General features: G+C 44.5%; 1 protein-coding gene across 1 annotated transcript in view; it reads left to right on the forward strand.

Moving 5' to 3' along the window:
- Positions 1 to 12,500, forward strand: part of pak1 (p21 protein (Cdc42/Rac)-activated kinase 1) — a 47,381-nt gene that overhangs the window by 2,517 nt on the left and 32,364 nt on the right. Inside the window, 2 exon segments of the mRNA XM_063205364.1 lie at positions 6,996 to 7,215; positions 12,047 to 12,141. Of these exon segments, the coding sequence (XP_063061434.1) occupies positions 7,020 to 7,215; positions 12,047 to 12,141 (291 nt within the window). The 5' untranslated portion in view covers positions 6,996 to 7,019.

Raw genomic sequence — 12,500 nt, forward strand, 5'->3', positions numbered from 1 at the left:
TGCTGAATCTGAGTCCTGAGTTCTGTTATCTGCCCAGGGCTGCATGCCTGCCTGCCTGCCTGCCTGCCTGAGTTTGCCTAACACCAACAGCATCACCACAGCTGCTGTTGCTGCCGACCAACTGTGCCCCCACTACAGCAGTGCTCTGGCATAGCACTATCACCACTGACACCACCACTTCCTCCACCATCACTACAAACACCAATGAGTTCTAGGCTCCGTGTTATCAGGGCTGCCTGCTTGCCCACCTCGCTGCCTCGCTTTGTCCGACACGAACACCATCACCGTCCACCACCACGGATTGAGATGGCCCTGGGGCCCCTAGGCTACTGGTTGTTGTGCCCCCTCTCCCCGAAGGCAAATTTTGTAACAAATTTACATACACAGCATCATAATGAGGAGTTAGGAATTAAGAGAACCATGTCTACCAACTGTACTCAACACGGCAGATGAGTCCAGTGAGGGGGCCCCTGGCAGGTGTTGGGGCCCTAGGCTGGCTGCAGCCATATCTAGCATGTGCATTAAGCCGGCCCTGAGCACTGCTGCCGACTAACTGTGCCCCCCCCCCCACTACAGCAGTGCTCTGGCATAGCACTATCATCCCTGACACCAATACTTCCTCCACCATCACTACAAGCACCCCTACCAATATCCTCCCCATCAACCCCCTCTACCATCCCCACCACCACCACTATTTGAAGAGCTCTTTTGACAAAATACTATACAATCAATTCAAATGAGATTTTCATCTAGTTTCTTTCATATTCGTTTTTTAAAGGTAGCATCAGGGCAATTGGATCCGGCTTACTGATTTTTTTTGTTTTGCCATTATATTTTTTATTCAAGAAAGCAGAAGTAATATGCATGTTGTTACAATATCTTGAATTGGATACTTTTCTTTTCTTTTTAACAAACAAACCCCACCCACCCACAACACCCATATACTGCTGTAAAAGACAAAAGAAACACATAAGTACAAAAAACAAAGTTTCCTGTACAATAAATTAAATAAATAACTCAAGAGAAATAATAATAATAATAATAACAATAATAGTTATGCTAGTTATAGTGACAAAGCCCAAAAGGAAAAACTTAACAATAGCAATAACTAGAAATGCATTCAGAGAACGCAGACCTCCGCCAAGGAAGTTCAGTTCGTTTTGGACATAGGTATAGAGTCATGATGTGGTTTCATGTATTTAGGCCTATAGGCTACATAGCATTTGTGTTCAGGTAATTGAACCGTCAAGTTGTAACCAAATTACAGTTCTCTCTGTCTCTTTTATCATTTCCATGTCCTCTAGCTGTGGACTGTTTAGTTCACCTTTGATTATTTTATATTGGCAAAGTGATTGTTCATGCTATAGCCTATGCCTTCTGTGATTTGCCAATGCTCATTGCTACATATTAGTCACATTGTTGATGATTGGCAGCATGCCTTTCATTAGGCTACCATCTAAAACAAAACTAAAATTAAAAGCACAATTTTCATTGGCCAACACCCATAGTAGGCTACATATTCTACAGCAGTGCAGCGGTCCCCAACCCAACAAGACAACATACTGTAGGGCTACTTTGAGCCGTTCACTTAATTATTGAATCAGAAATGTCCAAGAATCCCCTTATCCAGTGGCAGTGCATGGATGGTTGTGGAGTGTCAGTTATTGTTTTGGGCTATTTCGCAAGGTAAATCCACTTGTATCATTTCTAGCTGTTTCAATATCGTGACACCAACGTTGTGCTACAAACGCAATTGCTTAGCGAGAGACATGCCGACTCGACTGGTCGCAGCTAGCGGAATCATGCCTACCCCGACACTACACTTGTTGGAGAAGTTCCTCCTACCTGGGAATCCGTTCATGAGGGCGAGTTGGTCTTGGCGCTGTGGGCAGACGATCGGGACCCGGGCCTGCTCTCTATTTCGTATTGAAAATTACTGTTCGCTGCATCTCCAGCGTTCATTCATTATGAAGTCTAGGAACTAGTTCATGGAATGCTTTGTAGTGCTGATGGCTTCAGTGCGCTGGGATTGGGAAAGCAGCAAATCACCGCGGACTAACGCAATTCACGCGCGCCTTTCTTTGAGCTTCATTTTATATGAATGTTTTGTGACAGCATTGTGAACTTAAACGATCTGCGAGGCTGTAGCTAAGGCTGCTTTTTGATAGCGATTTTGACTGCGGTAAGAATTTCACTTCAATGCTCTGCCCCGGTGTGGCTGCGTGAAGGTAGGCCAGCTCAGGGCTCCTCCTCACAGAGCCGTCCTCAGTGGTCCTTGCGCGCCCTGCGCGCCCTGTGGCAGGCCATGTAATAGCAGCGTGACGAACACACAGGCCATGTAATAGCAGCGTGACGAACACACAGGTAATAGCAGCGTGACGAACACACACAAATTCGGGCGATCACATAACCTCCTGGCGGAGGTAATAATACTGAAAACTAAATAGTGAAATAAAAATGAAATAAAATAATAATAATAATAAAAAAAACATTAGCAATAATAACAATGACAGACAATTGGGGTATTACATGCTCATATACATGTCAATAATTAAGCAAGATCAATAGTAAATCTCAGGGCTCCATAGGCTTATGGAAGGGTCTTGATATTTTTAAAGTACTCAATCAGAGGGTCCCACATCTTGTGAAATTGTCTTGTCGAACCTCTAGTAAAGTATTTATTTTTTTCTAATTTCAAGAAAAACATTAATTCAGTGAGCCAGACAGACGCTTTGGGTGATTCAGGGGATTTCCAATGTAAAACTATATTTCTACGGGCTATCAAAGATGCAAAAGCAAAAGCATTCATCTTGTCAATGGATAGCGTATATGCTCGTCACCAATACTCCAAAGATGGCCATATCTGCAGATGGTTTTACTTTGGTGTGAAATGCATCATTTAGTATTTTACAGATAGATGACCAAAATTCAGTTAACTTGGGGCAATCCCAAAACATATGGGTCATATTTGCTGGAGCTGAATTACAGCGCTCACATCTGTCATCAACGTTGTCATACATTTTTGAGAGTTTAGATTTAGTGTAATAATTCTATGAAAGACTTTGAACTGTATCAGGCTAAGCCGGGCACAGGATGAAGTTCCATTAATTCTTTCCTGAGCACGTTCCAGAAGTATCCAGGGAATTTCAAAGCCAAGTTCTTCAGACCAAGCAGTTCTTAGCCTATCTAATGATGTCTCCTGAAGAGAAGTTATTATATGGAAATATTGCAATATGTCTCCCCAAATGCATGGGATGACGCAAAATTTTCTCAAGTCCTGAATCTGCTGGGAAATCAGGGAATGTTGGACTCTGGCTTTGAATAAAATGGCGGACCTGGAAATACCTGAATAAATCAGATTTCTGTAGATTGAATTTGGCAGAGAGGTCATTGAAATTGGCAAAAATTCCATCTATATAGAAGCGGTGACATGCGCTCAAGCCATTCCTTCTCCATACAGTGAAAGTATGGTCTATTCTGGCGGCAGGGAAAAGGTGGTTGTTACAAATAGGGCTGTATGTAGAAAATTCTTTCAGTTTGAAGTGTTGTCTGAATTGCGTCCATATCCTAAGGGTAGCAGATACCACAGGGCTAGAAGTGAATTTGGAGGGTGACAGTGGTAATCCAACAGTGACCAAAGCAGAAGTGAGGTAGAGGTGCATGAGTTTTGCCTCAATCTTACACCAATCCGCTGTGGATTCTGGTACCAATATATGACTTTTTGAATATTAGATGCCCAGTAGTTAGTTTCTCATATTAGGTAGTGCCATGCCACCCTTATCCCTTGGCCTCTCTAAAAACTCTCTGCGTATTCTAGCATTTTTATTTGCCCAAAGAAAAGAGGAAATTAATTTATTTAAAGATTGGAAAAAAGATTTAGACAAAAATACTGGAAGACATTGAAACAGATATAAAAAACGGGGTAATAAAACATTCATTTTAATACAACTAACTCTACCTGGAAGAGATAAATATAGGCCAGACCATCTCTTAAAATCCGCTTCCAATTTGAGCAAGAGGGGTTTGAAGTTATTTTCATAGAGATCAGAGAAGGCACGGGTGATATGTATGCCTAGATATTTAAATCCAGACTTTGATACATGGAAGGGGAACACGTTGTCAGTTAACTGAAGGGCCAAATTGTTAATGGGAAAGCATTCGCTCTTAGAGAAGTTTAATTTGTAACCAGAGAAAAGTCCAAAGTCATTAAGGATATTGACAATCTTAGGAATGCATGATACTGGATCAGAAATATACAAAAGTAAGTCGTCAGCATATAAAGAGATTTTATGTTCAGTTCCAAACCTGCGTATGCCAGAAATGTAGGGGTTTGTCCTTCATTTTATTGATAAAGGCTCTATAGCTATTGCAAATAGAAGTGGGCTCAGGGGGCAGCCTTGGCGGGTACCCCTTGAGAGAGAAAATAGTTTGGAAGATATTTTGTTAGTAGTTACTGATGCCTTAGGAGATGTGTATAATAAGCGTATCCAGGATATGAAGTTTGAGCCAAAGCCAAATTTCTCTAATACAGTGAATAAATAAGTGAATTCCACTCTATCAAATGCTTTTTCAGAGTCCATGGAGACAACAACTTCAGGAGTCTCTCTGGATGCAGGGGAGTGAATAACATTTAGAAGTGTACGGATATTTGTAAAGGACTGGCGACCCTTTATGGCTTACTGATTTTTTAAACATCTTTGAAGGTGGTGACAGGAAACGAGTGGAGAGAGAGAGACGGAGAAGGGCCGGCAAAGGACCCGGGCCGGGAATCAAACCCGGGTCAGTTGCATGGTAGACGAATGCCCTACCGTTTGGCCATGGCAGGGCCACCGGCTTACTGTTTTTATCTACTATTTCCTGACCAGATTCAAAACAGCAAAATAGTGATGTAATTGATTTTGATACCAAAAATAAAGAAGGCACAATGAAACCTCATCCGTATGGATGTACAAGGCAATGTAACATTTGGGACAAAAGCTCCTCATTTCCTCTCAGTCTACCACCATCACCACCATTTCCTCCACCACCATCCCCTCAATCGCCCTCGCCAGCCTCTTTCATCTTACATCAGTGGTTCTCAAACTTTTTTGAGCAAACGCTCCCTTGACCTCATCATAAGCCTCCCAACGCCCCTGTTACCTCATCATAAGCATGCCAACCAACGTCCCCTCAGTATTGAACAATATAATAGACTAATGCTCCCCAATGGGGAACCTAAGCCCCACCCCCACTCAGTTATGTCCTTCTCAACGCCCCCCTAGGGCTTCCCAACCCCAACGCCCCCCCGTTGAGAAACACTGCCTTACATAATGCTGTGTGTCTGCTCAGCAGACAGTTGGTCTGGAATGCAAAGTTCCTGTCTGGGTACAGCAATACTGAAAAGGAAAAAGGGATTTTAGTTGGGTGATGGGTGGGTGGCTTGGCTTGTCGAGTTTGGTTATCCTCTTAGAGGGTTCAGTGGTAGAGAAAGGAATTTCTTTTTTTGTCTTTTGTCGTTGTTAGGGGCCCTTTCATTTCAAATGCAAAAAAACCTCTGTTCTGTTCTGGCCTCCTGGAGAGCCCTCCACTGTTGTGTGCAGTATCACATATACTGTGATGTCAGGAGAAAGGAATCCTGTATTGTTCCAGGGGCTAGGGTAGCCTACATTTTGGTCGTGACTGAGTAAGCTGTGTGCGTGCGCGTGTTTGTGTGTGTGCTTGTGTATGTGCATGCGTGCGTGCGTGTGTGTTTAAGTGTGTGTGTGTGTTTGTGTGTTTAAGTGTGTGTGTGTGTGTGTGTGTGTGTGTGTGTGTGTGTGTGTGTGTGTGTGTGTGTGTGTGTGTGTGTGTGTGTGTGTGTGTGTGTGTGTCTGTGTCTGTGTCTGTGTATTTAAGTGTGCTGTCCGGTTGCATTTTTTTGTCTGTGCTCACAGCCATGAGTTACTGGAGTGTGTGTAGCTGTGATGCATTTCTTGCCAAGCAATTTCAGAGCTTAATTGGTGAGGGAGGAATAGCCGCTGATTGAAGTCACACAGATCTAATGTGTGATCCATTTGTGGAAATTCGAAATGAAAACGCTCTTTTTCTCTGAACCACAAATGAGCTTGTCAGAACGATGTTAGTGCCATCGATGTTTGGGGAAAAAATAGATGCTTTGTTTTTGCTGTTTTTTTTTTATCAGTTTCAGTAATTGGTGTGCATGTGTGGGTGTGTTTGTGTGTATGAGTGAACGAGCATTGAATTGCCTTTTGTATGAAATGTGCCAAAAAAAACCTTGTTGTTTGTTCCTGCACGTGTGTGTGTGTACTATACATATACATGCATGTGTGCAATTCAGTCTGATGGCTGATTACTGTACAGTGTAATACACACAATGTGATGCGATCCAGTACACAGTTCAGTAAACACATGTTAAACAGTGTAACTAATATGGCTTTTGGTATGGCACATTGATGGCATTGTGAGGATGATGATGGTGGTGGTGATGGTGATTCTGCTGATGATGACTTTGCTATCGTATGTGGATGTGTGCACGATGCGTACTTCTGTGTGTGCTTTCCTGTGTGTATGTAATGGATGCCAAATGGACCTTCAGCGCAGTGCTTTTTTTCTCTTTTGCTCACATGCCGAACTGTTGCTGTGACGATGAATATGATGATAATGACTTTGATAAGGCTGATGTTGACATGGCTGTCCCCGCTTATCTCTTGTGTTCTCCCTTGTCTCCGCAGCAGTAGCATGAGCGTGTGCTGAAGATGTGAAGGATAGTTTTAGTTGTAGAAATAATCATGGTGTACACTGATACTGCACAGATGGGGATGATTATAATGATGATGATGATGATGATGATGATGATGATGATGATGAGGCTGTTGATGAATATGTTGTTGATGATAATGCTGATAATGATAATTAATATGATGATGATGATGATGATGATGATGATGATGATGAGGCTGATATTGACATTGACATGGCTGTCCCCTCTCTTGTCTTCTCTCTTGTGGTCTCTGCAGCAGTAGCATCCGCGTGCGCTGAAGATGTCGGATAATGGGGAAGTGGAGGACAAGCCGCCAGCGCCGCCAATGAGGAACACCAGCACCATGATCGGGGCCGGGGGCAAGGACGCCGGGGGGGCCCTCAACCACGGCTCCAAGCCCCTGCCGCCCAACCCTGAGGACAAGAAGAAGAAGGACCGCTCCATACGCTCCATCCTCACCGGCGGAGGAGACAAGAGTGAGTACCGTGCAATGTGGTCCATGCTCTCTCTCTCCCACACAACCCCACAGGCCAGGCATTCCTACACCCAACAGACCAGGCAGTCCTACACCAAACAGACCAGGCACACCTACACCAAACAGACCAGGCCTGGCAGTCCTACACCCTCAGTCCATGACCCCCACACCCACAGACCATGCCCCGATACCCATATGCCAGACACACCTACACCCAATCCATGCACCCCCAACACCCAGGCACCCAAATACCTACAGCCCAAACACTCCTATACCCACAGGCCAGGCACCCCAATACCCACAGCCCAAACACTTAAATACCCACAGACCAGACACTGCTACACCCACATGCCAGGCACACCTACACCCACACCAGACACTCCTGCACCCACAGATCAAGCACTCCTACACCCACATGCCTGGCACTCCTAGACCCACAGACCAGGCTTGTGGAGAAACCCACTCCACCCTCTCTACTGGCCACTTTGACACTTTGACAATATGGCACTGCATCTCCCACCACCACAGGTATACAGTAAATGCTGACCAAGTGAAATATTACAGCATGTCGTACTTTCACAGTATTTCTATGCATGTGACAAATATTCTGTAATATTTTGTCATAGGCAGACATGACAAAAGCAGTGTCATGGACAAGTCATGACAATATCATGTCAATGTCATAAACGTTTTATGGTCATGCAAAGTTGACATTGTTTGGGTTGTCTTTACCATAACTGAATGTCTCTCAATGACAGCAGTCATAAAATGTTTATGACACATGCATGACTGAGATTCAACACTGTTATGACACTGTTATGTCATATGTTTTACCAAATATTCTTGTATCTTTGTAGCATTATAATCTTAAGTATTAGACCTGCACAAGAGACACCAGTAACATTTAGCTCACGGGTGTGCCTTGGAGTGTCTTCATGGTAAAGAGTGTTAAATCTACTGTGTACACAGACACCAGCAGCGTTTATGTCTTCTTTGTAGTCTAAAATAGATTTACAAAGCCTGTCACTATTATGCAAATGTTGGATTGAAGCTGTGCCTGAACAGGCTCAAGTCTTTCACAATGCAAGAAGTACTGAGGGCGTAAGCATATTTTAGTATAATGTCACCTATAGACAGCATACTACAATACACCACGTATGTTTCAGTACAATCAATGGGTATAGCATGCTGTGTATAATTATAGCTCCTGCATTGGAGAAGAAGTATTATAAAGTAACGCCATGTTTCAAATAGATGCAACATTGATGCAATGTTTCGCATCATTTAATGTGTAAATAAATATACAACAAACATGGACATTTAATTATCCCCTAGAGGCTCTTTATTGTTGACTTTATCTCTTAGCAGCACTGGGGAGGGGAGGGGAGGGGAGGGGAGGGGAGGTCTTAGTTTCATATGTTTCCACCAACTCTTGTGTTCAATTATCTCTGTCAGGGAAGCGTGTGTATGTCTGTATCTCTAATGGGCTGATATGGCTGATGAGTCGCAGGCTTTGCGGTGCCATTACATTACTCCTGCCTGTCAGTCAATGCGCAGGCTAATTAGGTGCCTCCGCTCCATTTGGTGCCGGCCGCACTACAGGTCTCTGGTTTCAGCTTCCCTAGGCCCCAGTAATTATCAGCTGATTAGCAGTCTTAAGGGGCCTTCAGGCACGACACTGGACAGCTCGGCACCTGTTAGGAGGACTGGATATTGCCATGCCGCGCTTTAGTGGCACTTCTCTTGCTCTGCTCTTCCTGTCGTTCTCTCGTTCTCTCTCTCTCTCTCTCTCTCTCCATTTCTATCACTCACTCTGTCTCCATTTCTATCACTCTCTCACTCTCTATCTCTCTCCTTTAAACCCCTCTCTCTGTCCATCTCTGTCCATCTCTCTCTCTCTCTCTCTCTCTCTCTCTCTCTCTCTCTCTCTCTCTCCTTAAACCCCTCTCTGTCGCAACCTCCTCCCCCCCCTCTCTCTCTCTCGCTCCCCTTTAACCCCTCTCTGTCACAACCACTCCCTCTCTCTCTCTCTCTCTCTCTCTCTCTCTCTCTCTCTTTCTCCCCCCCTCTCTCTTCCCATCTCTCTCCTTTAACCCCTCTGTCACAACCACCCTCTCTCTGTCTCTCTCTCTCTCTCTCTCTCTCTCTCTCTCTCTCTCTCTCTCTGGGCCAGACTCCAGCATGTGTATAATGTGACAGGTCCTCATCTGGCCCTGGTCCACCCCTCTGTGTTTACATGACTCGGGAACATGTGGGCTGCAAGGCTGTACAAGGTGTTTACATCCTGAACACTGAAAATATCACAGGTTTTTTTTTATTCAGGTTAGGATACCATAATTTGTTTTTAAGTGTGTATTCATTAGTGTTTTTGCAGGAGCTTTTGTAAGAGTAAAGTAGAGTAGAGTGTCATTTATTGATCCCAGGGTGAAATTAAGTCAAGTAACATACATACATAAATACAAGATACAAGATACAAGATATTTTATTTGTCATGTGTATATATATGAAACATATATATACAATGAAAAGCTTCCCTGCTCTGGGAGTCCCAAAAAAGGTTAAAAAGAATGTTAAAAAAGAAAAAATATATATTTAAAAAGTTGAAAAAATGGCAGGTTGGAGAAAGGGGAGATATGATAAGTGGATTTCTTCCTATGTTGGTGATTTTGTATTCAAGAATCTGATACATTGAGGGAAGAAGCTGTCCCTGAGTCGGCTGGTGTGAGCACGTAAGCACCTGTATCTCCGGGCAGATGGTAGAAGGGTGAAGTGTGTGTAGCTGGGGTGGTATGGATCAGCTATGATTCGTTTGGCCCTCCTCAGACACAGCTGGTTGTAAAGATCCTGGATGTTGGGTAGATCTGATTGGATTGTCCTTTGAGCAGATTTGATGACTCGTTGGAGGTCTCTCCTATCTTGGGCAGTGGTGTTACCATACCAGGCTGTGAAATTACCAGTTAAAATGCTTTCTATTGTACAGCGATAGAAGTTGGCCAGTATCCTACTCTCCATTCCATATCTGTGGACAGAAGACATTACACACATACAGTATATATTACACACACGTATATTAACCAAATATAGCTCACTCTTACATACATTCAGCCAAGACAGGTCTCTCTCTCTCTCTCTCTCGCGCAGGCACGCACGCAGGCACACACACACACACACACACACACACACACACACACTTCCAAACTTCCAAAGGGTCCAAAAACAACTGCCACCACTGACCATCGACGGCGATGCTGTGGAGAGAGTGAGCAGCACCAAGTTCCTTGGAGTGCACATCAGCGACGACCTCTCTTGGACCACCAACACTACATCACTGGCGAAGAAGGCCCATCAGCGTCTCTACTTCCTGCGCAAACTAAAGAAGGCAAGTGCTACACCCTCCATCATGACAACATTCTACAGAGGAACCATAGAGAGCGTCGTGTCCAACTGCATCACAGTGTGGGGAGGAAGCTGCACGGAGAAAAACAGGAAGACACTCCAGCGTGTTGTGAACACAGCGAAGAAGATCATTGGAGTACCACTCCCCTCCCTGCAGGACATTTACACCACACGCCTCACCCGGAAAGCACTGATGATCATCAAAGACACAAGCCACCCTGCACACAAACTGTTCAGCCTCCTGCCCTCTGGAAAGAGGTACAGGCGCCTCCGTTCCCGTACCACCCGGCTGGCGAGCAGCACAATGCACCAAGTGATCAAGATGCTGAACACTCAACCCACTCTCCCTCCACTGTCAGCCTCTAGCCAGCAAGGCCACTGACAACCCCCCCCCCCCCCCCCCCACTGTCAGCCTCTAGCCAGCAAGGCCACTGACAACCCCCCCCCCCATCCCCCACCACCATATCTGCGACTGAACATTCCACCTGCACTACTATACTTGTGACTGAACTTTCAACCTGCACTAACTCAAAACATGCACACACACACACACACACACACACACACACACACACACACACCACTATCTCCACCCACACACACACACACACACACACACACACACACACACACAAGCACACTGCACTTTCTGCACTAAACCCAAACATATACACACTGACACACACACACACACACACACACACACACACACACACACACACACACACACACACACACACACACACACAGACACACGAACACACACACAAGACGCACACCGCACCTTCTACCTGCACTAAACACATACACACACACACACACACACACACACACACACACACACACACACACACACACACACACACACACACACACACACACACACACACACACTGCTGCTGGTGTACTTGACAGACCTTTTTATATTTATTTTCTTCAAAATGCTACTATTACCATGTCAGAACGCTATAAAGGACTTTTTTTTAGGAAAAGCACAAAAACACAACAAATACCTCTTAATGTATGTCCTCTACAAGTCTTCTGTTGTCCAGTCTTGCACTTTAAATGTCTGTATGAGCACTGTCTATGTCCATACTGTCTTAAGTCCATGTATAAGTACTGTCTATGTCTATACTGTCTATGTCCTTACCTTAATTAGTCTATGTCTGTATGGGAAAGCAAGAAATGTAATTTCAAATTCTTTGTATGACCAGTGCATGTAAAGAAATTGACAATAAAACCTACTTGACTTGACACACACACACACACACACACACACACACACACACACACACACACACACACACACACACACACACACGCACACACGCACACACACGAGATGAGTGAAAGCACCTGCAAATGTTTAATATATTATTTTCCCTTTTCCCCTTTTTTCATCTGGTTTTCCTCATCCCCCTTTCCTCTTCCATCAGCTAATAAAAAGAAGGAGCGGCCTGAAATCTCCCTCCCGTCTGACTTTGAGCACACTATCCATGTCGGATTCGACGCAGTCACCGGAGAATTCACGGTAAGATTGGCATTTGCCACATCACCACAAATCGACACAACCATGTGCCATGCCTGTGCCACCCACAACTTCTACAAACAACTAGGGAAAGCAAAGGGTATTTTCTTAGGCCGTCGGTACACTTGCTGCGAGCCGCAAATTACTCGCTTCACTGCGAGCAACCGCCTGCACATGCTTGCTTTAAAAGCAGTAGACCAACACGCAAAATACTGGCGGAGAGAACAGCATTGCGATCCGGTAATTGGGAACACAGACTGTAAACAAAACAAAATAAGGACTCCCCGGGCAAGGAGACGATACTGCTACTTCTACATTTGCACGCTCCTTTGTCAAAGTGCAACGGGGAAGTATTCGGACAA

The sequence above is a fragment of the Engraulis encrasicolus genome, chromosome 8, assembly GCF_034702125.1.
Source record: "Engraulis encrasicolus isolate BLACKSEA-1 chromosome 8, IST_EnEncr_1.0, whole genome shotgun sequence".
NCBI lineage: Eukaryota > Metazoa > Chordata > Actinopteri > Clupeiformes > Engraulidae > Engraulis > Engraulis encrasicolus.